We start from the raw sequence: 27,540 nt of genomic DNA on the forward strand, positions 1-27,540 counted from the left end.
GCATAACTGAAAAGTAATTTAACATGGAGTTTGTTACGATAAAGAATAATAATGCATTCTATAATAAAATAGTATTAATAAACATTAATTCATAATTTTATACAAATAAAGATACATTATTGAACAAAAGTTTCCAAGATAAAATAAATAAAAATATACAATGTTTATTCTGTATTTGCTTGTTTGAATAAGCAGCGGCATCTGTAACATAAAAATGCCTGAAAAGAATAGTTAAAAGAATTAAAGCGATACTCCACCCAAAAATGAAAGTTGCCCCAGAACTGTTTGTTTTCCTACATTCCTCAAAATATCTTCTTTTGTATTCAACAGAACATAAAAAGTACTAAAATGTTGAACAACTTTGGCAGTGGTGTGTCTGGAACAACTAGAGGGTGAGTTTTTTGGGTGGAGTTACCCTTCAATACGCAACAATGCAAAAAATGTATTTCCTTCTTGGTATTTCTGTCTTGTTTTCCAGTTCTAATAGGCTATATAAAAATTCCTAAATCAAAAAGTTTAATTATGCTTAAATTGTACAATTTATTTGAAAAAAAGTATGAATCAAGTTGAAACTATTCTCAATGTATTTTAACAACTTAGGAATTTCGCTACTTAAGCAAATGTATCTTGATTTATCTCGATCATGGATTTATTTGATATTTTTACTAGAAAACAAGACAAGAAAAACAAGAAAATTACAAGAATTTTTTTTTTTTGTGAATGAGTCACTGAGAATGATGTACAGGCAGTTGAAATTATAATGAAGAAATAAACAAAGTATGTCAAGTCTGAAAACTTGCTGTGAGTTGATAAAAAGTAACCTTGAACATAAGCCGAACTAATGATGGCTCATGAAGGAAAGAGACACGGGTGTTAAGAAAACAACTTTTATTATTTATAGTAGAAACAATTTACATATAGTGCAGCATTCTCTTGTACCCAAACTCTTCATTCTAAAATTCTTCCTATTATATCTGTCTTTAGATGTCAGTGAAATATTTACCGGTAAGGGTTTGGAGACTCCGATGTGTACGGTGCCTAAAGCAGTGCTCTTCAGAACATGAACAGCCTCGGCTAGACTCGCATGACTCAAGTCGGTCCCATCGACTAACATCAGCCGGTCGCCTGGCAACAAGCGGCCATCTCTCTCTGCCAAACCGCCTGCTACGAGAGAGCGGATTACTATGACAGTCCGCCCTGGGTTCATGGGGTCCTGAGAGAGTTTCAGAAAGCAACGGCAAGGTAGAGAAAGACAAGCATACAATATATTAGGAGACAGGGCTGCTATGCTGTAGTACACTTGGATCTACAACAACAACTCTTTGATGTTTCAGAGCAATATGTCTGGTGTTCCTCCAGGATTTCAAAACAACTGGGACTCTCCAAACCAACTTTTGTGCAGTCAAAACTCTGTGTGTGTGTGTGTTTGTGTACAAAAACTATAAAACAACACACACACACACACCTACCTGGTAGTCTAGTATACTAAATCCCAGACCAGAATCGCCTTTCTGCAGCTCATAAACTTTAATCTCGTTCTCCCACATGGCCTGATGGGATAGCGCAGGAGCGTCTGTCTTCCCATCATCCTCTCTGTCAGTGCTGATCAAATTCTGCTCAGCCTGTTACATAAACCACATGTAAAAATTACAGATGAGATCTCTGTAATAGGTCAATTGCTCCTCAGAGATGGAGACCAATTGGAAACTTTTGCATAAATTAAAATATTTCTCCAGAGAAAGAGTCAAAAAGGGAACCTTATTGGAAATCAGAACATTACAGTATTTTAGGTTCTAATTTTGTCATATTACTTGGTTATCAGGCAAACTTGATTCGAATTCTAATTTTGTAAGGAAATAATGACTGATTTTCTTTACGACTCTGTTAGTACTTCACATGTCAAGTCTTTTGCGCCCGCATATTCATTATTTTAAATGTGGGGAGCAAGTGTGGAGCAAAGCAACACTGTCGCGATGTGCATGCAATGTGACACTCCCGTTTTTCTAGGTGCGTGTATTTCAACTTTTCAGAATGCGCAGATCATGTGACAAGAACCAACCAACCAAAATAGACAAGCTAAGTGAAGATTGAGACACAGATGATCACAGCATAAATAAATCTAGTCATCGCATCTAACCCGTCATTTCAGTGCTTTTAACCCATATATCCTTTGTTTATACCTCCTCGTCTGAGCGGCTAGCATGGCCATTGGAGAGCGCTTAGCCTAGGTGCTTTGGAAAAAAGGGGGAAAACAATACGGCTCGCATTTTCTATGCATCTTTAGACGCGGAATGTGAATCTCCCCTTAGTTAGGTGGTCTCGATGTATTACATTACCAAAAATCGTAAACAATCCTTGAATGTTTAGTCTGAATACGCAGAAAATAACTGGCCTCCCACTCAATACTAGTTTCTCATGGAGTTTTGCGGTTCTTGCCCCAAAACTCTTGTCATCTTTACCTACAAGCTGTTCCTTTAAATGCCATGATGGACAGAAACGTACACAAGCTGACACATTTACAAAACCTTTTCATGAAATTCTTCCAGTAGCTCCTTGAGGGTAAGTTGCACTTCATTATCATCAGCATCATCTTCCTCGATGAGTGTGGGTGGAATGAGGCGACTGCACACCACACAAACTCTCACAGGAAGTTCCTTCAGCAAACAAACCACTTCCTTATGTGTCTCACCAATCAGAGACAACCCGTTCACCTGCAGATAAAACAAACAAATGTCTTCGTTTCTGTCAATTTGATCCTCTGGGCTTTTCTTGTGTCAGGGTATATGTCATAAATGATATGCATGTACAATCAATGTTGAGTTAAGAGCTGTACATGAAACAGAATACAGAATAAAGGATGAGTGCTTTTGGTTATTATGTAAGCAAATGTTATGTACCAGAGTTTTATTACTACAGCAAAATATATAAAAAACAGTGTAATCCTGTATGTTTGTTGTGCTTCTGAAGTATAGAATTCCAAATATATTTAGTGTTTGTAGGAGATCCACTACAAGGCCAAAAGTATGTGGACACACCTCAGGGATAGATCACCCAAAGATGAAGTTTATACCGTTCCAAACCTGTTAAATATTTTAAAGAACGTTGGCAACCAAACAGCATTGCCCCTCATTGACTTTCACTGCATGGATACCAAACCACTGAGACATGTTTTAAATATCTTCCTTATTGTTAAACTGAAGAAAACGTTTTAAATGATGACATCATTTTTAGATGAAATGTACCTTTAAGTCCAGTAAGGCAAAGGTACAATGACATTCTCAAGAATGATATTTTCACAACTTTTCCAACTTTTTTGTCACAGCATGACAAAGCCTCTCTGCACAAAGCATGGTGCATAAAGAAATAATATAATGACACTCTGTAGAATTGTTCACTTCCAACTTTGTGGCTTCCAACTTTTCTGTCACAGCATGACAGTGCCCATGTGCCCAAAGCAAGGTCCATAAAGAATTTATTGAGCATCATATGGAAGATCTTGTCTGGCCAGCACAAAGCCCAGAGTAAAACCCAACAGGACAACTTTGGAAAAGCCAGAACACAGAGGCCAGGCTCAACAACAGTGCCTGACCTTACTGATGCTCTCGTGTCTGAATAAGAAGAAATCCCAACAGCCATATTCCATCCAGAAGTCAAATACTTTCCCAGAGAAGTGAAAGCTGTTATTGCCAATTCCGAAATGAAGCATTTAACAAGCACAATATCTGGTCTTGGGTGTCCACATACAGTCTGCCATATTATAGAGTATAAATAACCTCTAGAAGTTTGTCTCCAGGGCAGATGATTCCCGACTGTCCCACTGGACCCTCTGGCAATATAGAGCAGATATAATGATGACCTTCCCTAGTGTCCAAACTCACACCTAGACCACTGCTCTCATTGAACTTCTCAACCTGAGCCACCTGCACAAACCCAGATTACACTCATGAGAAAGTATATATAAAATACATTAATAGATGCAGTATATTTAACAGCTTTAATACCATACACAAAAATCAATAAGACAAATAAACAGACATATACACATACAATAAACACACTTACCATGATTTCATATTGAGGGCCCAGTTTACTTTGCCACATGTCCTTTAGTTTTCTCTCCTCTTCCTCAGACAGTTTTGGTACTAAAACATGAAAAGCAATAGATAGATATGATCACTATTGACATGGTCAGTATGCGGGTTACCATCATTCTGGTTTTATTAGAATTTCGAAGTTTTGCATCAGAAACGAGTGATTGGAAATGCTAAATTTAGAATAAAATACTGAATTTGCAAAATGGTTTTTCATTTTTGGGAAAAAGGGTTAATGCAAATAATGGGAGATGGAAACGCTGATTCCTCCAAAAAGTAATGTAACTGCACGTTGAGACCATAACCTGACAAACCAGAGTACTGATCTTGTTACACAGCATCAGAAATGTTGTTATGGTCATTATTTAATGCAAAGTCGTCAAAGTATTTCTGAATTGCCTCCTAGAACTGTTACAACAGTTTTTTACTCTCAAGCCCATTTTCAAATATCTGCACTTCATTTCTGTGTTCATTTTAAAGCATATAATGCATGTTACTTTTTACTCCACTACATTTCAAAACACTTAAAAAACTTAAAATCTAATATTTTACTCACAAATTTTACTCAAGTCAAAATGTACTTAAGTTTTAAAGGTAAAAAACACAAAATGTATTTATGTTGTCAAGTAAAAAGTATAGTTTATGCTTTATGATGTAGTTAAGTATATTTTTCCAAAGTAAAAACACTGATAATGTACAGATAGCCTACTTGAAAAATGTAAGAACTATCCACCACTTTGTCGTGTTAGGATAATGCTAATAATGCTAATAATGCTGATGCCACCATGGCTTATTGGTTTGTTGTAGTCCCGACCAGGCTTCTTAAAGGCACAATATGTAAGATTTTTGAATTAAAATAAACAAAAACCTTTAGCATCTAGTGTGGACAAAATGTTAAAATATAATGGGATCTAATGCGTTTCTAATGTCTTTTGTTGTCTCGCGTCGTGTCGCGCTGGTCGTGACCGGTGTAGACACAATGTAATTATGCCAAATCGTCATATTCAAGTTATTCACATAATCTTTTTCTTTGACAACTTATTTACATCATGTAATGTTTTTTTCTTTACATTGTGTACAATTTGAGACTTTTCAAAAAGGTTTTATCTAAAAGGAGTGCAAACATTTGAAGCTCAACATTTCAAAACTGCTCAGAATGCAGATAAAGCCTTATAATTCCAAGACGACGAAGACAATGTTTGAATCCAGAGTAAAATGTTTTTACCAAGTAGTACAGTATAACTTCGATATTCATTGTGTTGCCTGTCCATTCCATCCTGTGTGCATTGTTCTCAGATGCCGCTCAAAACCAAAGGTGTGTTCGACTTCATACTCCTTTATCGTTACTAACAAGAGTTCCTTATTCAACCAGCTTCTTAAGAGGATCATGCTGTTTTTCTTATAAACTTCACCAATAGTAATCCAGCACAAACCAACCTGCAACAGCATGAAAAAATCGTGCTGTTTTTAGCACGTTCCACCGCTTCAAACTGAAGGATGTGTCAGAGCTCTTTCCGTGGTAATCACCAGCATTGCACAAATGCTCTCCACAGAATTTAAGCTGAAAATAACCTACAATATTCCTTTAATACAACATGTTCTGTTCTTACGGGATGACTGTTGGTTGCAGTTCTCCATCTTGGAGTCCAAATGACAGGTTTGCTTCGACTCAACTGAGGTCATAGAACAAACAGAAATGGAAGCTATTATTAGAATTACAACAGGGCCAAGGAGGTAAACTTTACAGATACAAAGAGAAAATCAAACACAATGTGAACGTATTTAAAAGACCAGAAGTTTCATTAACTGCTCTCTCTGTTGAAGTTGAGGTCCCGTCGCTCAGTGTAGAGAACTTTGCCTGGGGGCAGCGCTGATTTTGGCTCTGGTAGACGGGGGGGTGGCGGAGGGGGCAGGAGATCCAGTGGTGTTAGGGGTCTTTCTGAGGTTGTGGACATTGTGGGGGACGCTTGCGTTCCAGCTTCTGAGTTCTTGTTCAGAAGATAGACCTCCACGTGTTGGCCTGTCAAATCCAAAATCTCCTCTTCCATTGGTTCACTGCAGTCATTCAGACTCTGATCATCCAACTGAACACACGCAAACAGACTTATCCATATTAGTAAAGACATCTCATACTGTATGGTTTTCATACTAATATATACTTTATCTGATACCCCTGCAGCCTTTATCCCAACCCTCATCTAAATCTATTGAAATTGTTAGATTTATAACAAAACATGACAATTTTGAGAAAAAAAATACCAAACCTGTACATGCGTGCACACATGTTAAACACAACGTTCAGACTGTCAGTTCAAATCCGATTTTTGTTCATGTCCGATTGAAATTGTATCACATTTAGCAAGTGTGAACAGCAAAAAAATCTGTTTCAAGCTACAAAAATATGGGGTTTGAAATATTATTCAAATCACATTTCTGGAAATTCGTTTCAGTCTGAATGCCCAGATCGGATGTGAGTAGGTTTTGGCTTAAAACGTAAGCACATCAGAAGTCAATGCAGATATAATGTTGCTGTGTTGTTGTCTGTCTGCTGGAGGAGACGAGAGCATCGAATAAAGCTGCGAATACCAGCCTCATAGGTTCATTAGACATAGTTATCCAGCACAGCGGCTACACGTCATCATATTGTAAGAAAAATGTACCGTGTTCAACTCTACACAGCGCTGTTCTGACTGATCAATGTATGACATCACCATACTGCGAGAGCGACACAGAGCAGTGTGCTGTGTAATCGTTGACGCTGTACTGCGATGTGCAGAGCGGCTTATGAAGTTAGTCACTCCCTGACAACGCCATTGCCAAAGAAACCAAATCAGATATTGCAAAAAACAAGAGAGCACAACGTGACACTCAAATTGGATCTGAACAGTTGCTATACAAAGTGTCGACAATCAATCATTTAAATTAGATTGCATTAGGAAATGTACAAAAATCTGATTTGAGGTCTGAACAAAGCCAAAGTGTAATATGTGTATATGATGTGTATACTCTATGTATACTGTAAAGTGTATAATATAGCTCCGGCAAAAATAAAGAGAGCATTCCAAATTTTTATTTTATCAAATTGTGATAACTTTTCCTAAATACATGTACAAATATTACTATTGTTTTGCTTAAAAGTGAATATGAACCCCGAATTCTTTGAAGTATTTGAGTTTAACAAAATCTTTTTATTTGAAATTTGAGAAAAATACTGTTAGTAGTTAACAGAACTAATCATTTATTTTAAACACATACCTATAAATAGTCAAATCAGAAAAACTGAAAATAAATTTGAAACGTTCTGCTATTTCTTGCCGCTGCATATTTAATGTGCTATGAACATATTATTTTGTGTATTTACACATTACACAATTTTTGTTTTTGACAATAAAGGAATTTGATTTTGAGACACATTTACACTGCAAAACACACAAATTGAAAAATCATTTCATAATATTTATTTCCAGGAGAGTTAACAGATCTTTAAAGACTTAATAATTGTATTTTCCACCAACACTCGAATGAAAATGTAACTAATGGATCATAAAGCTCAAGGTTTTGTGTTTTGTAAACAAGCCTACTGATATCAAAGCAGTGTTCTGTTAATTCTTGCTCAAAAATAGCAGAAAATAGTATTCACGTACTGTGTTTTCTAAAACTAATGACAGATTTGAACAAACACACACACAAAAAAGTCTTGCGATGTAACAAAAGCAGCAATGTAATAAATCAAACACGCTACTATTCAGCATAAGATAAAAGCTACACCGCACCTGTCACACAGCAATCCGTTTAGTAATACTATCTTTAGACTTATTTAAAGCTTAAAATCACAGAAAAAGTAAATGCTAAAAAAATATACTCACAGCAACAATGTGTTCTCCAGTGGGAATCTGTCCATCACGCTCCGTTCTGCTTCCCTTTAATATACTCTTGATAACAAACCCATCTGACTCTAAAACTACACTCAGGGATACAGAAAAAACATTTTATTTAGATAATCTACCTGTTTGTTAAATTTGGGCTTTTATCAAGTCTCATCAGCTGACAGGAAATAAATCGTGTTAAAAGAAAACAATACTGAGGAATCATACCTGTGTCCAGGTTTTCCATAGACTCGGTAATGTTGGCGCCCAATCCATTTTGGTTTTTGTCTAATCTTTTGCTACTGAAATCGATTTCTTTTTGCTCTGCTGAATCCTGTAGAAGGATCATCCTTCATTTACAGTGGCTCATCAACTTTTTATTATTTTGCACTTTCAAAGTCCAAATACAGTGATAGTTTGGCAGTTTGGCATTTAGATGATAACAATGTCTTAATCTAGATTAATGGCTTACACAGTGTGAATAAAGTCACCATTTAAATATAAACTCTCTCTCGCCAATTTTGCAGATTTTATTGACTTTCACTCACTCAACCTCCAACCCATTGTGCGTTAACGCCAATGAATGTCAATCACTGCATCTGTGATGTGATTTGAACTCAATTCATTGTGTTAACAGAACCAAACAACTCTTTATTTTCTCACCCTTGTGTAATTCCATTCAAATCACAATGAATATCTAACAGATGCACACACACAGGAGCAGAAGCATTGCACCTGTCTTTACCGCACCTGAGTGTCCTGTTCCCCGGCGATCGGGGATGAGAGGTCACCGTCAGTGGTTTGACTGGCGATGAGAAGTCTCACTTTGGTTCCGGCAAGACGAAGCTCCTGTGCCACCTCCTCACTGCCCATGGAGGACACGTCCACATGACCAATCTGGACGAGCAGATCACCACAGCGCAATCTGCCATCCTGTTTACAAATGCACACATGCAGGTATATTACTGCACGTACAGTATACTGTACATGTGAATCTGTGATGATTTCATACTTTTCCAGCTGCACCATCAGGTAGGATGGTTTTTACCATGGTGCCGGTAGCTCTCCCTCCCACAATGCCAAAGCCCAGGCCTGATCCGTCGTTCTGTAACTCGATCAGATGAATCTGTCGAGGCTGTGGAGAAAATTTGATCAGCGGCATTATAAGTATTTACAGCTTGTGTCCATTTCATCTTAACTGTTCGACTTTATCGTATTCTTCCAGTGGACTAGACTCACATGAGAGCGAGACTTTCACAGCAAGCACCAAACCTAACAAGTCCGTGTCTGGGAAAGCTAATGTATTACAATGTAAAATGCAAGATGTACTTTACTTGTTGTGGGAATGTAATTCAATTACTGCGGCCCTGTAACAGAATTAAGCTGACAGGTAAAAGTGAGACAGATATAGGGCATAAGATGTAAGGTGATATAATAGATATGAGATATGAGCCACTTTCTAGGCTACAACTTGGCAACAAAATAGGACCTGAAGCGTCTCTAAAATGTAGGCGTCAGAGAAAGAAGGCACTTATAGTCAATAAGGTCAAACAAGAGATGTGCTGATCAAGCAAGTATTGATTGGCAGTTATTGATGCGTTTTTATTTCCCATCAATGAAAAATTTGTTTGATAATTTTTCTCACAATCTTTAGCTAACAGGGTTCAATAACTGAACTTGAGACAGCGGTAAAAATAAATACTTTTATAGAAAATCTTCCCACTTTACTGTAAAAAGTGTGCAAACTATGCTGCTTTAGGGTTACGTTTTTGTAACGGGAGAAAATAATGTATTATTAAGTGGTATCTCATAATTTTTGTCATTTAAATGGGTTAATAATGAAAATGTTTATTATTTCAACAGAATATGTCAAAATGATAACATTGTCCCAGGGTTGCCAGATATGGATAAAAAAACAGCCCCATGGCCAATCAAAACTAGCCCCACAACCCCAGCCCAAATACCAAAACTCCCAAACCTACTACCAAAACATTTCACGCCGCCGCCATGTTGAAATCGAAAATGAGGTAGAGGTGGGAAGAAAACCGGAAGGACAGATAGACTGTAATGGTTTGGACAACCAACCTTGATTTATTAAAATGACTTATGATCTTAAATATGACAATATAAGCATAGGATGCATGTCACACCAGCTGTTTTATTTGACCACTTTAGCCGTACCATCACATATAAGTGACTGTCTAAACTGCCATAATCGGGTTTCATTCTCGCACACACTGCCAATCTTACGTTGTTTTTAAACGCATCATTTGTTGTTTTCATGTCACATATGGTAGTCCAAACCATTGCTGTCTATCTGTCCTTCTGGGTTTCTTCCCACCTCTGCCTCGTTTTCGATTTCAACATGGCAGTGAAGTGAAATCAGTCTATTACGGATAAATTATCCTTGAAACTACTCACATTTTAACCCACGTAAGAAAAGGCAACCCAAAGCAACAAAGTAGCACAATTCTGTCGAAAAACTGCAGACTTGGCAACCTGTCTGATAATGATAATGTAAATATGAGAACTGGCCGTGTATTCATTCTATTAAATGTTATATCAGTTCTCAAAATAAAAAAGAGGACAGTATTTAGAGATAAAATGTTACGCTGTAATTGTTCAAATCCAGCTCTTTTAAGAACTACAAAGTGACGTACATACTGTATATATGAGATTTAAAGGAGCCTTACACTGAATTGTTCAGCAAGACCGGAGAGGTTTTTGGAAAGAGAGACAGTGTGGCTCATCTGTGGGGGTTTGACCTCTGCAACTGGTCCTCTGGCTACAGTTAAGGTTACAATGGAGGAGGCTTCCAGAAGGATCTTCATGGCCTGTTCCTGTGTTACTGAGGAGTCCAACAGCTTACCATTGACTGCCAAAATCTGATCATCCTCACGCAGACGTCCATCACTGACACAGGAGAAGGGAGAAAAAAGTGTTGATATCATGTAAATATATATTCATGAATTCTGTAGCAGTGAACAATCCAGCTCTGACCTTTAATAATCTATGACGTTTTGCTGTATTTGCATTTTTGTTATACTTTACCTGTCTGCCACTGAGCCTGATTGAATCTCCTGTATGAAGATACCATGACCTCCACTGCTTTCGGCATCCACGCCAATAATGCGGATGCCTAAAGCACTCTCTCCCCTCTCCACGTCAAAACTAAGAACAGTCCGACCCTGAAAGAGTGAGGGAGAGTAAAGTTGAATTTATATAGTTTTAAGTAACGTGGTGTAGAAATCATATTATTTATGAAAAGATGCGAGAACAGCATGTCACAAGAAATATCTAAAGTATGTAAGATGCTTGGATTTTGTTTCATGAAGACAGTGTTTATGCATAGCCTACCCGTGCAATGTACTGCAGAAGTGAAATGTCCTCTGTGACGCAGGGGTCAAAAGTCACTTGATTGGTGGATCGGTCATTGCTTCGCTGGGCCGAAAGGTATGAGTCTCTGTACCTCAGCGTGCAATTGGGGTGAGAAGCGTTTACAGAGTCCACATCATTGCTCATAGACTGGGACTGAGGCATCATGGGAGAACCCTGTGCAAACACAAAGCCAGAAGGATGTAGTTAACTTGTCTTTCTTAAAAGTAAATTGTCACGAAGCTGTATTTTACACATTTTGATGTTTTATACTTTCTATCGAGAGCATTATTCCTCCATGAATGATTTGTTTTGTTCAGCTTTTCTTTGATCATCATTGAGTCATGCTGTTGAATATGGTCTAAGCCAAAAGCAGACTGTTTAAAGGACCAGTGTATGAAAGGAGTGAGGTTATGAATTGCAACCAACTATAGTGGCCGACACAGAACTAAGATTTCGTCACATTTTTGCTTCTTTGCCGAAAGAGATACCGCATTTACAAAATGCACTCAGTCTAGCAATTTGTCCGTTTGGAGCTACTGTAGAAACAACATTCCATGCAAGAGGAACCACGGTATATGTAGATAGAAATTGCTCATATAAAGTAATAACATAACGATTCATTATGTAAGATCTTTACACAACTCTGAAGACAGATTTGTATGTTATTTTGCCTTTCTGTCAATAGATCCTCCAAAAAATGACACGCTGAACATTTAACAGTGAAGGCCTATGTGAACTGTGACTGTGTGAAACTCATACTTGTATTTTTACTCATTTACTTAGCTTAACTAAACTCGAAGTGTATTTGTGGATGTCTGTCTGGTGTCTCTGTGTGTGTGAGAGTCTTGCTGAACCTAGACTCTCTCTCTTGCTCAGCACAGATTTAGTGGTCAGCCCAGGTAAGTAGCTTATTCAGCCTCAGTTTGGTCCCTGGTGCTGTTTTCAAAGAATCATCGGTAAATACATCACACCGTCTCTCACAACACATGTAGTATGTAGTCACCTACTGATAAAGCATTTTTTGTCTTGAATATGTCTTGTATATATGCATTTATTTATACACATATAATAATTCCGTGGCTTAGAAAATATCACAAAAATAAACAGCTCTATTAACTTAATAAAATCTATCAAAATCAATTAACTGATTTTTTCAGTATGACAAAATTGCAAATTGTATTTATGAAGCACTTTACAACCACCGAAGTGCTGCACAGAAAAATAAATAACCAAACATGTATACAAACATGAGATATAAATACACCATATATACACTAAAACAATCAAAATGTCAACATCAGGTTTTAAAAGCCAAGGAAAGATGAGTTTTCAAAAGTGATTTGAATGAAGAAATCAAAGAAGCCTGCCTAATAGACATGGACAAAACATTCCACAATTTAGGAGCTGCCACAGCAAAGGCACGGTCCCCTCGCAGCTTAAGTTTTGTTTTAGGCACACTCAGTAATAGTTTATCAGCTGACCCGAGAGAATGGGTGAGCATATGATGGTGTAGCAGCTCAGACATGTAGAGTGGGGCAAGACCATTTAGCTATTTAAAAACAAATAAAAGAATTTTTAAATTGATCCTAAACTGTACATGCAGACAGTAAAGTGAGGCTAAAATGGCAGAGATGTGCTTATATTTCAGAGTTCCAGTTACAAGACATGCCTCAGCATTTTGCACCATCTGCAGACATGTGACCAAAGACCCACTAACACCCGCATACAACACATTACAGTAATCCAGCCGATTGGTAACAAAGGCGTGGTCTCTAACTGTCTCAAATAGCTGCCTCGAAAGAAGTGGCTTTATATTGGCCAGTTGCCTCAGTTGGAAAAATCTTGATTTAAGACTGACTTAATCTGGCCGTCGAATGTAAGGTTGGAGTCAATTTTGACCCCTAAATTAGTGATGGTTGGCTTGATGCAGTCGGGGAACCTAAATCAACCAGAAAAAAGTTCCAAAAACCCTAACTTCTGTCTGTTTTTTGTTAAAACGTAGAAAATTAAGAGCCACCCAGGCCTTAACATTATTTAACAGAGGCAAATACCTGTAAATCTGCCTAGAGCTGCATAACAGTGAAAAGAAAAGCCATGCTTCATAATTATTTATCCAAGCGGGAGCAAATAAAGAGAGAAGAGGAACAAACACTAAGCCTTGTGGCACCCCACAAGATAGAGGAGCAGAGGGAGACACAGTGTCGCCACAGCTAACACGAAAAGTCTGATCTGTCAAATAGGACCTACACCATTCGGGCACTATGCCCTTAATGCCCACCAACCGATTTCATAGTCCACCGTATCAAACTCAGCAGTTAAAAATAATCCAACAGTTAATTTCTCTAAAATGTACTTATCTAATTTAAGATAATAACAAATTAAGTTTTTGATTAACTCAATATTGTTCTCATATATACTGTACATCTGTGTATTACATGCACATTATTGTTTTACATCGATTTTTTGTTATTTGAATGATATTGGATAAACAGATGTGTCACAGCTCAGTTACGTTTTAGTTCTGGTTTTCATGTCTGTTCATTCCTGTGTTAATTAGTCATCATTCCTTTATCACCATCACCTGTTTCTTCCTGATCATCTGCCCTTTTAAGTTGTTGCCTGTGTTCAGTTCATTGTCCGGTTTTGTTTATGTCTACGTATGTTTCTGTTCCATTGTTCTTATTAAAAGATACCCTTTGGATTCTACGTCTTCGGGCGCTTATTTTACTACAGCATTCCGTCACAGAAAACCGGACCTAAAAAGTAAGCTTATTTGGCAGCATTTTCTTACTTTTACTTTTGTCTCTCGGGAATGACTTCCCCAGTCCTCTAGCTCCTCTGCTTGGAGCAGGGTGACTGTCCGCTGGAGATTCAAACTTGGGATTTCTTAGCTCTGGCCTCTTTGGCATGAGCTAGCAGGGTGTAAGGCATGCCTTCCAGCGGACTGTCCCAGTCCACCATTGTGGAGTGGGTGCTGGAGAACAATGGACTCTTTTTCTCTGTGTGCCCAGCTGAGGACATCTCCAGGCCCACTCCGAACCCAGAGACCAGCCAGCCATCACCCATGAGTCTGACCAGGTGCGTGAGCAGGCATCGCCGTGGGAGTCTTGGTGGAGTTTGAGGGCATAAAGGGAATCCCCGCCTACACTCCCGCCTCTGAGGGTGAGCTGCAACTGGACTCTGCCTTTTTTGACTGGCCAAATGAAGTGGACTATTGGCTGCTCCCTTCCCCACTTAATTCTGGTTTTCGTGTCTGTTCCGTCCTGTGATAATTAGCCAGCATTAGTTTATCACCATCACCTGTTTGTCCCTGATCATCTGCCCTAGTTAAGTTGGTGGCTGTGTTCAGTTCATTGTCCAGTTTGTTTATGTATATGTGTGCTGCTTTGCCTGTGTTGGGCGCCACAGAACCAAATTTTTCCAGAAAATTAGACTGCAATTTATAATATATGGTGATCTTGTGTTTAACAAAGTAATTTTGAAGTAAACTTCATTTATTTACACTATATTCGCCTGGTAGTTGTGTTAGCATTCATTAAAAGTATTATTATTGAAAATTGTATTAGGTTAATTTGATTAGGTTAACAATACATATATTCTATGTGCGGGGTGCCGGACAGATTAGCATTTATCTAGGCACATAAACATTTGGCAGGCAGGTGCTGTTATATTTTATAGCTGCTAATAGTTAATATGTTTTCAGTAGTACTAACCAGTTGTTGTGCTTGTGTAGTTTAACACAAATAAATTATAAGTTACTCTCTCTTTATGGTCCTTAACAAAAACACTTTAGCATCTAGGAATTTTACAACAGTTTACTAACAGAAATAAAGTATACTGCAATATTTTTTCATTAGGAGTGGCACCTTATTACTGTGATAAAACACCATTACATACTTTGATAGATAAACCTTCTTTTTAGCTAAGTAGTGATGATACTTTTACATCACATGATAAATGGTTTGTTGCGCCCCCTCAAAACAATTGTGCACCAGTTATACTACAGCATTCCATGACAAGATGGGTAATAAAAAGGTAATATTTTTTTCTTATCTGGCAAGTATTCACTGAAGTTATTAATGGGCAATTCCAGCGTTATGGACGTGGCATTTTGCGTTATGGATGTGACATAAAAACCCTCAGAGAATGTATATGTTACGAATATATTGAAACCTAGTGTTTATATTTGACTAAACCCTTGTTGAGTCTTGACATCAGAAAAATATCAGTCTATGAACAAATTTTCGATTTAAAAAAATGGAAATGAACAAGCCTTATGGATGTGACAAAAAAGGACATGGTTTTTGGGAGATAACAAATTTTGTATGATTTCTTTGAATTAAAATGAACGAATCTTAAGCAATAATATGAAGGGATACCTCTTAATAAAACAAAAAAATATTTTGTGTTCATCTGATTTATAACTGCAGTAGCTTCTGTATATCTTATGGCATATTAGAGCACATGTACTGATTGGTTCAAGAAAAACAGCTTTTCAGTTTCAGTCACTGCATTCTCTCTTCTGGACTCTGCTGTAGCTGCTTCTCTCATTTTGGCTAAAGGTTTTTAAGATAATCAATTGGGGTTGTACAGTATAAAACAGACTTTTGCACCACTGTGTCTATTTTCTTGATGGTATCTGTGGAGCTAAATGATCTGAGGTGCTCTTTGGTTGCACTGAAAGCTTGGGCCAACGCGGCCTATTTTCAAGATAAGATTTCCCATCATTACGCTGCACCTTAGACACACAGTGTGTGTGTGTGTGTGTGTGTGTCACATTTTTGGAATGACTCCTGCATCTTGCTAGCCTTTTCTGTATTTAAAGTACAAGTAAATTATATTTTTGATTGGAAATTATTCAAAATATACATATATTTGATATTTGCTTGAATTTTTTCTTCTATTTTACACATCATATTCAATCGTAAGCACACTCTTTACTCAATCATAAACCAATAAAAACGTATTGTTTTGTTGGAAATGACAGCAAAAATGTGTTTTTAAAAAGTTTGATCTTTTAGATAATTTTTTTTAGGGCAATAAATAATGGTATGTGTTATTTCATGTTATGTTTATTTATTTATGACTTCTATGAAGTATTTTAGTATTTTCTAGTCTGTGCCTGGGACAAAGTTAAAAGAACATATGCATAAAGTCGTTTAAAAGTAGCGAATACAGTTTTGATGTGATGTTCATATAACAGAAAGAAAAGCTATTTAACCTTAATAAAAATAAAACTGAAGACCAACAAAAACATGCTTTGCATTTAGTAGCCTAATACTTTATGCTTGAATGCATGATTTTTTTGTTACTTTATTTTTGTAATTATTATAAAACAATGTATTTTGTCAACCAATACTATGAAATATTTTCACTATTGTCATCATGGTCTTGACATATTTTCAAAATTCTCATCATGTGGCTGACATGTAGTCAAGAAAGTGGTTAGTGAAAGAACTACTTCGCAGCATCCTTTACTGGGGACCCAGAGGTGAAGGACTGCTTTACAAAACTAAACTTTATGCAAATAACAATGTCAAATAAAAATATGACGTTTGCTTCTTAAATATCATTCTATTCATTGCAAGCCACATTTGGGTACTACATGATCGGTTACCATGGTAATGACATGCAGATATCCAGCCGTGGTATGTCATAATTGTAGCACTAATTGGCCAATCAAATGTACTATTGACCTCATTATATGATACTAATGGCACGGACATATGCATTTACACAATCTAATTTTGAAACTATTCATTGCAGAGCATATTTCAATACCATATTGTGGAACAGGTCACTATTATGTAATGACGTCTCTTGCAGCAATGTTGCATATCAGATTTTTATGACATATAGTGATGTTTGATACAGTCTCTGACCTGCTGTTGGTGTTGCTGCTGTCCAGTCTCTTGCATGATGAGTATCTGGTGGAACAGAGGGCTCTGTAAAACACTCTTAAGCAGACCGAGTTTTTCCTCCGTGGGCATTTCTCCTCTTTCCTTCAGCCGGTTCTGCAAACGCTCCACTGCCACCAAAGCACGCTGTGTGTCTACACACACACACACACACAGTAATGTACAAAGTTTTGAGAAGTTGAATATTATGTTTGTTTAAATATAAAGAGATATGACGGACTGAGGGTGTAAGGATGACAATAACATCGGTACATACCCATCATTTTCAATTCTTTGAGTACTTGGCTACTGTGCTCTCTCTCACATCTGCAAAAACACATGTACAAGCGAACACAACTGAAGTCATGTTAGTTCCCAAAGGGGAAGATAAACAATAACAAAAACAAACAGATTTGTCCCTTCCTCAATTTACCCAAGAGGCTCTCTAATCAAAGCCTGACCCGTGACTGCAAGGCAGCTTAGAGGGACCCAACTTGGCAGACCTCGCGCGTTTGTAACCGATGAGTTTTTATTAATTGCACCGTCGCATCACTTCATAACCCATCGATCGCTCTAATGATGTCATCTGAACTGGAGTCTCGCGCCGCTACGGTCTGCACGCGCTCATCGCGTACTGAGCGAGCGGTTGTGTTTGCGCAGCGCTGCTTTGGTAAGGCGCTTACCGGCAAGGCTTAGCATCTGTAACGGACTTAAACCGTGAACGACAGTAATTACACGGGACAGATGTCCTTACGATCTAGGTGCTTAAACGCATGTCCGTGGGCGGTTTCACCCCGTGCAATAGTAGCCTACAGTAGGCCTACCTATCTAACGAGAAGCAATATAGTTATTTATCAAATTGAAGGTGTGTAAATAGAATCTATAAAGGTCCCATAAACGGGGGTACTGCAAGTCGTGATTCATTTGCTATCCCGCAAGAAAAAGAGCAAAACAAAAGTAATTTCATTAACACACAACCAGTTTAGGCATTGACATGCGTATAAATGAGTTTTCAGAATAACGCATGACATAGTTTAACAGAGCGCAATAAAAATGAATGATACCTCATACACGACAACTGAAAGAGCGAATCCCTGTTGCTGTCTATGCTGCCTGTCACTACCGTAAATCAATCAGTTCTGATTTCTCACCCCACATTCAGAATCAACAGGTTTTCCTTCGCAGCTCACGTGAAACGTTTGCGGACGTCCTACCTGATGCTCACAGACCATTGAATCCACTCTTTAACAAGATTTTCCAATGTCGAAGAGGCGTTAGAAATATCCAACGTTATAGAGACAATGGGATTATGATAACCGGCCGTCAGCGCGCATGTCCGGGATGTGCGCCTTTGATCTCGTGAGTGTCCTAAATGGATGTCAAAAGGCCTCTCCCCTCCAGTTATTCATAAGAAATACATCAGCTCTTCCTCTTACTACGAGTGCTCGTGATAGACATTTAAATTGCGAATTACTATTTACGGTTATGTAGATTGGGCAGTGAAATTGACGCTGAGATTGAAAACAATATAAAAATGCAATATCTACAACACAAATGCGTCGTAATAAATGAATGAAGTAACAAATCACTTGAGCGTTACATAACTGAAGGTAATAGATGGTCGACCTTTATGCTGTGCGCGCTCTCGGCCACCAGAGCGAGCTCTAGCCCTCCCGTCCTCCCGGCTCCAGATTCACCGCCCCTCGCTTTCATCCCTCCCTTTCTTTCTCTTTCCCTCCCACCCCCCCATCCTTGAATCAAGCATCACTTTGCTTCCAAATTGGCTTGTCATTTTCTCTCGGCACTCGTTCCCTAGCTGTCGGGTCGCGGCCCTCCATGCACGGACGATCTAGCGATGGACTGGCGCTGATCTCGCGGATTGTGCCATCGCTGGACCGACTCTGCGCATTTTGCTCTTAATCCAGAAAAACACTGATCGGGATACAAAATAAGGGCTCTTGTCCCCCGAGGTACCGTAGACCAGCTGGGTAAAGAGAAGGGTACTCGATAAATCGCATTTATCTTCCGCGCGCGTCTTCATTCAAGCCTCATAAAGGCGCATCTGGGAACAGAAGATCAAGCATCATTCGCTCGTTTCTCCGCGTCTCGTGTTTACCCACGGACACATTGTCACGGGAATTAAGGACCATTCTGACCGATCGCCTAGTCCGATGGTGCTGAGCACATCCGGAGCGGATCATTCCCGTGCTTTGTAAGATGCGGTGAGTCAATGATTTTAAATAAGGTGACGTTTTTTCATAATGGTCAATAAATCAATGGCCGATGGACGCTTGACTATAGTGGCGGTGTTTGTTGAGAAGCCGTAGTTTACACTCCTCAAACTCTTCGTATCTTGCAGCTGAAGTATGTCTCTTGTGTGTGTGTGTGTGTGTGTGTGTGTGTGTGTGAGAGAGAGAGAGAGAGTGGCTTTGGACACAGGATGCTTTTTGCTGTGTGTCGTGCGTGGTGTTTTAATGGGCGTCGGTGCGCGCGAGCGTGTGTTTGGGTGTACAAGTCGCTGCCTTTCAGCTCTTGACGGAATGAAACAGATTCATTTCTTTATTGGAGGCCATGTGTCGCAAACGCCACGTTTAGATTGCTGGTCTATACCCCTTTAGCTTTATATAAGGAGAAGATTGTCAACGCCTCAGAGGACTGTGCTTTTCTCTGCTTCTGTGCGTCTCTTGTCCTGTGCTTGTCTGTTTGCATAGGATAGCCTATGTGTTGGTATGGCAGCATCTAGAAGAAGACAGCGCCTTCAAAATAAAGGCACCATTTAGCTTTGTTGAACGCTAAAGACGATCCATGCAGCTGAACACCTTACAAATCTGTCTAAAGATCATATGACCTTGGTTTGACTAATGAAGACATATCTGCGTTCTATACAACGCTATGCACAATTGCTACGCATGGATTTGGATTTACACACACAGAACACATCCGGGATTAGAGTATCATCATCATATTTATTTTTAAGTAATAAATGGAGACAACTCTCATGTGCAGACGTTAAGTGATCGTTTACTTCATGTGAATGTACCATATTCGAACTTGAGGAAGGCATGCAGATTCGGTTCTACGCCATTCACTTCTGACAAAAAGACACAGGAAAAATGCTTATTTTAAAGGCACGTTTACCCATGTCTCTTTCTGGTCAAAAAGCTGCACATGTACACATCTGGCAAATGCTTTTATTCAAAGGAACCTGCATGGTTTTTATCAGTTCGTGTGTACCCTGGGAATTGAACCCATGACCTTGGTGGGACGAACGCACACGCTCCACCAGTTGAGCTGCAGGAACAGCCAAGGGCCTTTGAAGTCACAACGACCACTAAAATTGACCTGTTTTTTGTGGTGCGGTTGTGTGGAGATGCGATTACATAGTTGTCTGAAGGTTCAAAAACCTAACGCGAATTGTTCTATGACATTACCAAAAAGCATTCGTAGTGAGCATTAGTAATGAACAGGGAAATTCGTTTAAAAACCTTTCCAAATCTGCATTTAGCAATTACAAATGAAGGTTTACTTTTACAATATGATCTGATGCCGTTTGCCATATAGATAGCCTGCTTGCTTTTTTAACGGCAATAAATAGAGATATTTCAATAGTTGAAATAATTGATAGCGTACTACAGTCAGCAAGATAATGGACAATCAAAAATCCATTAAAGATCACCACTGAGTGTTATTTGCGAAGCATGTATAGCCTGCACAACACTGTATTGATGCGGCTGAATTTGTTTAGACAAAATTACTTGAGATTTGGGCGAGTTTCTAGTGAAGATGCTCTCTCTCCATTCCCATGTTTTGTCAGTGGGTGGTGCGTTGAATTTCTTCGTAAGAGTTCACACGCAGGGTGGGGCTTTTGCATTGGTTTTTCATGGTTTGCCTTGATGGGGGTGTTGTGTAATCTTGGTGTCTTAATGAATATGTGGGTTGCTGAGGATTTATGTGTTTATGCGGTGTTTGTGTGGTGTGTGCTTTCGTAGGTGTGCAAATCTGTGATTGTTTGTATATGTTTTGAATATCGTAACATGGGTGGAAGTGTAATTTAAACCACTTATTATCAAACAGAGGCTGGTAAATGTTTTCAGCATCAAAAGGTGACGAGGCCACAGAAGCACAGCATGCATGGGCCGTTTGTGTTATTGGTTTGATTATACAACCACAAATATACATGCAGTGTATTATGATTCCATCAAAGTTTATGTAAATCTTTTGATTCATCCTATGAAAACAATGAATGATTGGCTGTCGCGGCTGCTCAGGGCACATCCCGTGTGTGCGTTTGAAGCAAATGTAGTAGTCGTGTTCTAGAGTGGACCTCTTCTCGTTCTTTGAATGTCCTTCAAACTAAAATAGTGATTCACATGAATAAAACAGCTTCCTCATCTCTATCTCTCTCGCTCCGTTTTATTTTTGCTCGCAAATTCATCAATTTGATACACATTGGAATCAGGAGCTGAAAGCTAGTTAGCGTGCACAGGTTGTGTGTTAAAATGTTTGTGGGTGTGATCGAATAAGGAGGTCAGCTAACAATGACGATGAGATTTGATTAGCCTACCGAAGGACTTTGATTATTTCGGTCCCAACCAGAAAGCGAGAGCACTGGATCCCATGTGTTTATGCTCGCATATGCTTTTATTTTCATCCGTTTGTGAGGTTAAAAGGTTTTTAGGGGCCTTAAGTGATCACTGGAGAGACATATTGCCTTATTGTCTCCGTGTGGAGAAAGAGGACGTGTAATGTGTGTGTGTAATGTGCGAGGGCTTTCGTGTATGCCCGCGCTGATAATGTTCAGAGCATGCTATGAGTCACAGCTCACGAAGTGCTTCAAGCTAAAGTCAGGTCAAAAATAGTGATGATGATGTCATCAAACATTGCTTTCTCACAATAATTTTTTCAGCAACAGCTTCATGGAGTTCCGCAATCCCAAAGACCCGTGACTGAGCTGGAATCTTAAATACAGCGTGACAAAGACAAATGTGGCCCTGTCAGTTTTTGGCAATATCAAAACCCTGTTATGCAAAACACCGTCAGCTCTATCAGAAAGAATATCTCAAGCAACAAACCAAAAATGAAATGTCATGGCGTATTGACCATTTGCTTGTATAATCTATGTTGACCGGTTTGCTGTTATTGTGACTTAATCAAACGTTTATTCCAACTAATACGCTTTTTATTGAACTTTTCTAAGCGGAATTATAGCAGCTGTTACATAAGCAGGAGTCAGTGACGGCTGAATACACAGAGTGCAGTTGAGTTAGCAGTGGAGACGCGCACCTGTGGGAAGTCAATTATTCGTGGTGAGGATTTGCAGCACACGTATTTGCATGAATAGAAAATTTGCTTGTAAAATTTGCTCGTTTTTTCTTTAAAGCGTTGTCTTCGTGCACAGTAAAAACCGTTGTGAAAAAATGACTCCTGCATTACCCACTGCATTAGTGAACAGTTTAAAGTTAGTGTCCCTAAACCTAGTCTCGCGTAGCCAGACTTATCGCCACTCTCTTTATTCAAGGCCCGCCCAAGAGGCCATATAACTGACAGGTTTTTGATTTCGTTTTGTGTCGAGTCATTACGGAAGCCGTAAAGTGCCAAACAAAACAACAAATCGCAAAACGCAACACCAAATCTGAAAACACATTAACAAACCATAAAGCACAACAACAAATCCGGAAACAAAATAACAAATCAGAAAACACAACGACAAGTCAGAAAACACAACGACAAATCCGGAAACAAAATAACAAATCAGAAAACACAACGACAAGTCAGAAAACACAACGACAAATCCGGAAACAAAATAACAAATCAGAAAACACAACGACAAGTCAGAAAACACAACGACAAATCGGTCAAACCGGAAAAGGTAGGTCTTTTGTGTGACCGGGGTAGTTACTGCTGATTGGAAGAAACCCCTGTCAATCAAGATAAACAGGAAGTACTGTTCTGTAGCTAGCGGCACAGAATAACAAGAAGTAGCTGGCGTCAGTGTACACAAATATATAATGTATTATCCTTATTGTGGGTTCAAATTTGGTGTTTTGCATCTGCTCTAAAAGCATTCCTGACATCGATTAATAGGGAATCGTTTTTTCGTCTGAATAAACCTGCATTCTTGAGGTGTCTTTCAATAGAGCGCAAGCTGATCTTAATATCATGATATGTTAGAAGCATATCTAGAATCACGCCATATGAATGTCCTTCTTGAAAGTAGTGCTGAACAAACTCCATTATTTTCTATGAAAAAACACACCTGACTGTTTATCTTGATTGACAGGGGTTCCGTCCAATCAGCAGTAACTACCCGGTCACACAAAAGACCTACCTTTTCCGGTTTGACCGAATTGTCGTTGTGTTTTCTGACTTGTCGTTGTGTTTTCTGATTTGTTATTTTGTTTCCGGATTTGTCGTTGTGTTTTCTGACTTGTCGTTGTGTTTTCTGATTTGTTATTTTGTTTCCGGATTTGTTGTTGTGCTTTATGGCTTGTTAATGTGTTTTCAGATTTGGTGTTGCGTTTTGCGATTTGTTGTTTTGTTTGGCACTTCACGGCTTCCGTAAGTCATGTTTATAGGGGTTGAAATGTCCCCGCAGTAAAAGACCGGTGTAAATTCACGAACGTGTCAAAAGTAAACAGCAACAAAATGATTATAAGTTTATGCAGTGAACTTCGCACACTTTTAAGAATTACGCTGTGAGTCGATCGTGATGAATTCATATAGCAATCGTTAAAAACATGACAGCTTACTTCTTGGATCAGACGGGTTTGTGTTGTTTCCAGGCGGACTGTTAAAGAACGCGACACGCACGTCTCCCGGAAATCCTTTGAAATTCAACCAATCAGATGACGACTTTAAACGTGCTGAAGTGTTTCCAGAAATGTATGCATCAGACGTTTAGCCAATGGTCCGTGGGCGTCGTCTGAGACTACCCTAAACCTTTATTTTTGAATGTAAAAGAATGGCTGTCATCTTACAACAACAACAGTTGCAACACCGTGTACTAACCAAAAACGCAACACACGCTAAACATTTTTTGTCCAAACCAGCTGGCAGATTTTATTTTGAAAACGGTTTTCATTGTTTTCTATATTCTATTTTGGCATTGTGGCTGACAGCTCCGCCAACGTAGAAATCCCATTCGAAGGAAGGTTTGCGCATCACGAATATTATTCATTCAACATGGACGAAGAAAGACTGACTGCAGTTGCTAAAGATTTGTGTAAGGAACAGATCCAAATCTGAGTCATTTATTTATTAACTGATTATGCCCATAACGCACACCTAGCCTGGGATTGCAATCAAAAAATGACGTTTAGGGTTTGTTAACTACACATATACAAGCGAAAAAAATGTATGGCCTTCAACGCAGTGATTTGAAAATGCAGGTTTGTGTGTGTTGTGTGCAAGCTTTGTGTTTTTCTAAGCCTGGTGCTCAGTATGAACGTTCATTGTAAGACAAGACAGTGTCTTTCAAAATATTTTGCTCTTGTATCGCACTGAACAAATAACAGCATGCTGGTTTGAAACCCACAATGACAACGTTTTTATTATGGGTTGACCTGCATCTTTTAGAGACTGTAGTCATTTTGTTAGCAATTTCGTAGTAATCCAAATAATAGAAGAAAAACAAAAGCAGTGCTGTTAGGTTTCTCCTTGAAACGTGACTTTCTGTGTTATAAATCAACAGGACCAACAGGTCATTTTACTTCACTGTTTTAGATGCAAGTCTCTTTCTGAATGTAGCTCAGTATGACAGTAATGCTAAATCCTTATGTCTTCTCTCTGTCTGCCGGTCTCTCAGACTGCCCTCAGGCCTGCGGTATAGTGACAGATTCAGGGAGAGTAAAGCAGTCGGTATGATAAAGTAGGCCCGCGATTGATTGATCACCCTGAAGTTTGGTTGCTCGCTGCATCGATTGCTCCTGGCCGTGTTGGCACTGCTTATTGTTGAAGTCAATGGCAGCATTTTTTCTTAATCAGTAATGAATGGCACAGGAAACTTCAATATCCAGTTGTTTCCTTTTTCAGCCTTGGGACAATGAGGGCCATTTCAAGTGAAAAAAATAGCTTGAAGTGTTTAGCTTAGCAATGGGTGGTTTTCATACGAATGGTCTTGTTCACTGCGGAGTAATTTTATTTCTAAACATTTATTGTTCATACGCAACTATAAGAGGAGTTTACAGCAGGAACCTTGCCCCGTGGGAATTAGTATTTTCTTATGGAATATTGTTGTGTTTATTATAAATGATTTATCTATATAGGTCATTTTTTATTCATGTTCCCTCACAAAAGTTTATCAAAAAGCAGTTTGTTTTGTTTTATAGGCATAATATTCTATATTTAAGTAAGTTTATTGTCACATCCAGAACAAACAATATTCCTCATACATGGGGACATGAAAATTTGTATATATTATAAAACAATAACTATTTTATGTTCTAAAAACAGCCGTCCCTTCTCCATTTGTTAGGTTTCATTGATTCTGGTTTGAACATTGTGATTCACAGAAATCCCACAAAGTAGGTCGCATTTCAAAAACCCTTTTTGTCACATTCGCAATGCAATAATTTCCCTCTCTTTTAAAATAGTTTAGACTGATACCTTCTGACGTGTGGACTCCATCATCAGGGGTTTAGTCAAATATAAACAAATGGTTCACTATATTGGTAATAAATGCATTCTCCGGTCATTTAAAGTTTCGACTGAAAATGTCAAATCTATAACGCCGTAATTGCCCTGTTATTTTTGTATGATGTTCGTTTGAAAAGGAAGCATTTTGAAATGCTGAAAAGATAACAAAATGCTCAAAAAAATCACTTAGAGTATAACAAATTGTCTTCTGAAGCCGACGTTCAGCTTAAATTTGTTTTTTGTGTTTTACTTTTAAATGACTTACTTTTAAACGAGTAAACGATCACCAAATTTAGTTTTTTGTTGACTATTGCTTTAAGAATATCATGCTCTGTAAGCCGACTTGGTTCTCTTAAGCATGAGAACGATTTCCTAACTGTCACAAACTTGGATTGAATGCTTTTTCCATAGCGTCTGTATACAGAGCCTAAACGTGACCAGAACCAGACACATTTACCGAGTTAACTTGCGTTTTGATGTTGAATGAGTGACAGTGGTTGGTATGTAGAGCCCTGTTGTTAATTTAAACATCACTAAGCTGTGGATTTGGCTCTCCTTAGAGGGTCCAGCTCTTCCTGTCATATTCCTTCACTCCGTGTGCGTTTTTTTTTCTGGTAGCCATCTGTTATCCTTGTGTTTGAATCTTAAATAACTGCTGCTCTTCTGGAATATTCCCCACATAGACTTCTCGTGGCTCTGTACATACAAAGGAAAAAGCACATAACGCACAAAGAGAATGAAAGAGAGTCCATTATATTGTTTTATGGGGCCGCAGAGATATTGCGGTTCTCATCCAGGTTTTTGCCTAATTAGCCATTAAACCGGCGAGTGAAGACTACACACTTCCAGTGTGTTTGCCTCCGTTCACTGTGTTGAGGGGTTGTTTTTGGCCTCCATTAACAGTTCGCTGTCATTCGCTCACATCTATAGTACGGTGTTATATTGCTTGTGGGAACTGAGATTTCAGCGAAAAGCACATTGCTGCTGCTCAGCAAGGGACCGTCATCAAAACCTGTTTTCTGTGACCTCCCTTTAAAACGCTGGAGTTTGATTTGTGGTCCCGGTCCTGGTATCCTAATTGGCCGGCTGTGGTGTTTTGTCTTGTCTTTAGTGCGCGCATGTGCGCGTGTGTATTGAATGTTAGGTACTGTGTGTGACATAATGAAGAAGTGAAATCGAGGTGTCCTGGCCATATCGTCGTGGTTGCACACAGCTGACTGGTCACCAATGGACCAACACCCACATTAGTTGTGCCGTGTCAGGGCTGAGTGTGTGTGTGCGTGTCACGTTTGTGCTGTTTCCAGGATATGACTCTTTAATTTTACGCATGAGGGAACTGAATGCACCGCTGTTGCCTATATCATGAACACGGGCGCACATGCGCGGAGGAGCACGACAAGCAACATTAACTTATATCCCGTGGCTTCCACAGTTTAGCTTGATATATTCAGAGCCTGCTCAGGTCTCTCCGTGCCGTATAATGGCGCTTGATATTTGAAGTTCATTCTCTGGGATTATTTTAAAGTGTAAGTGAGCACCGATAGAAAGTTCCAAATTGTAGATCCTCAGATCAAGTGCCTTTTTACCCAAGGTGTCCATTTTGGATCGAAAAAGAGAGACGATAATGTTCTCCTCTTGATCCTGTGCTTGTCTTTATCTCTATACTTTCCTCTC

The 27,540-nt window shown here is 38.8% G+C and overlaps 2 protein-coding genes across 2 annotated transcripts in view; one reads left to right on the forward strand and one right to left on the reverse strand.

The window, feature by feature from the left end:
- Positions 1-17,865, reverse strand: part of LOC306897833 (multiple PDZ domain protein) — a 38,345-nt gene extending 20,480 nt beyond the window's left edge. Inside the window, exons 1-17 of the mRNA XM_079462908.1 lie at positions 17,666-17,865; positions 17,510-17,559; positions 17,218-17,387; positions 11,315-11,509; positions 11,009-11,145; positions 10,651-10,870; positions 8,970-9,092; positions 8,708-8,890; positions 8,186-8,291; positions 7,958-8,052; positions 5,899-6,175; positions 5,702-5,764; positions 4,063-4,142; positions 3,774-3,920; positions 2,526-2,711; positions 1,470-1,622; positions 1,004-1,213 (exon numbers count right to left, since the gene is read on the reverse strand). Of these exons, the coding sequence (XP_079319034.1) occupies positions 1,004-1,213; positions 1,470-1,622; positions 2,526-2,711; positions 3,774-3,920; positions 4,063-4,142; positions 5,702-5,764; positions 5,899-6,175; positions 7,958-8,052; positions 8,186-8,291; positions 8,708-8,890; positions 8,970-9,092; positions 10,651-10,870; positions 11,009-11,145; positions 11,315-11,509; positions 17,218-17,387; positions 17,510-17,516 (2,352 nt within the window). The 5' untranslated portion in view covers positions 17,517-17,559; positions 17,666-17,865. The remainder of the gene's footprint in view (positions 1-1,003; positions 1,214-1,469; positions 1,623-2,525; positions 2,712-3,773; positions 3,921-4,062; positions 4,143-5,701; positions 5,765-5,898; positions 6,176-7,957; positions 8,053-8,185; positions 8,292-8,707; positions 8,891-8,969; positions 9,093-10,650; positions 10,871-11,008; positions 11,146-11,314; positions 11,510-17,217; positions 17,388-17,509; positions 17,560-17,665) is intronic.
- A 1,482-nt stretch (positions 17,866-19,347) lies between these two features.
- adgrl3.1 (adhesion G protein-coupled receptor L3.1) overlaps positions 19,348-27,540 on the forward strand; it is an 85,535-nt gene continuing 77,342 nt past the window's right edge. The window contains exon 1 of the mRNA XM_079462861.1: positions 19,348-19,454. The gene's annotated coding sequence lies outside the window, so the exon portion shown is untranslated. The remainder of the gene's footprint in view (positions 19,455-27,540) is intronic.

This window comes from Barbatula barbatula (genome assembly GCF_947034865.1).
Source record: "Barbatula barbatula genome assembly, chromosome: 8".
Lineage (NCBI taxonomy): Eukaryota > Metazoa > Chordata > Actinopteri > Cypriniformes > Nemacheilidae > Barbatula > Barbatula barbatula.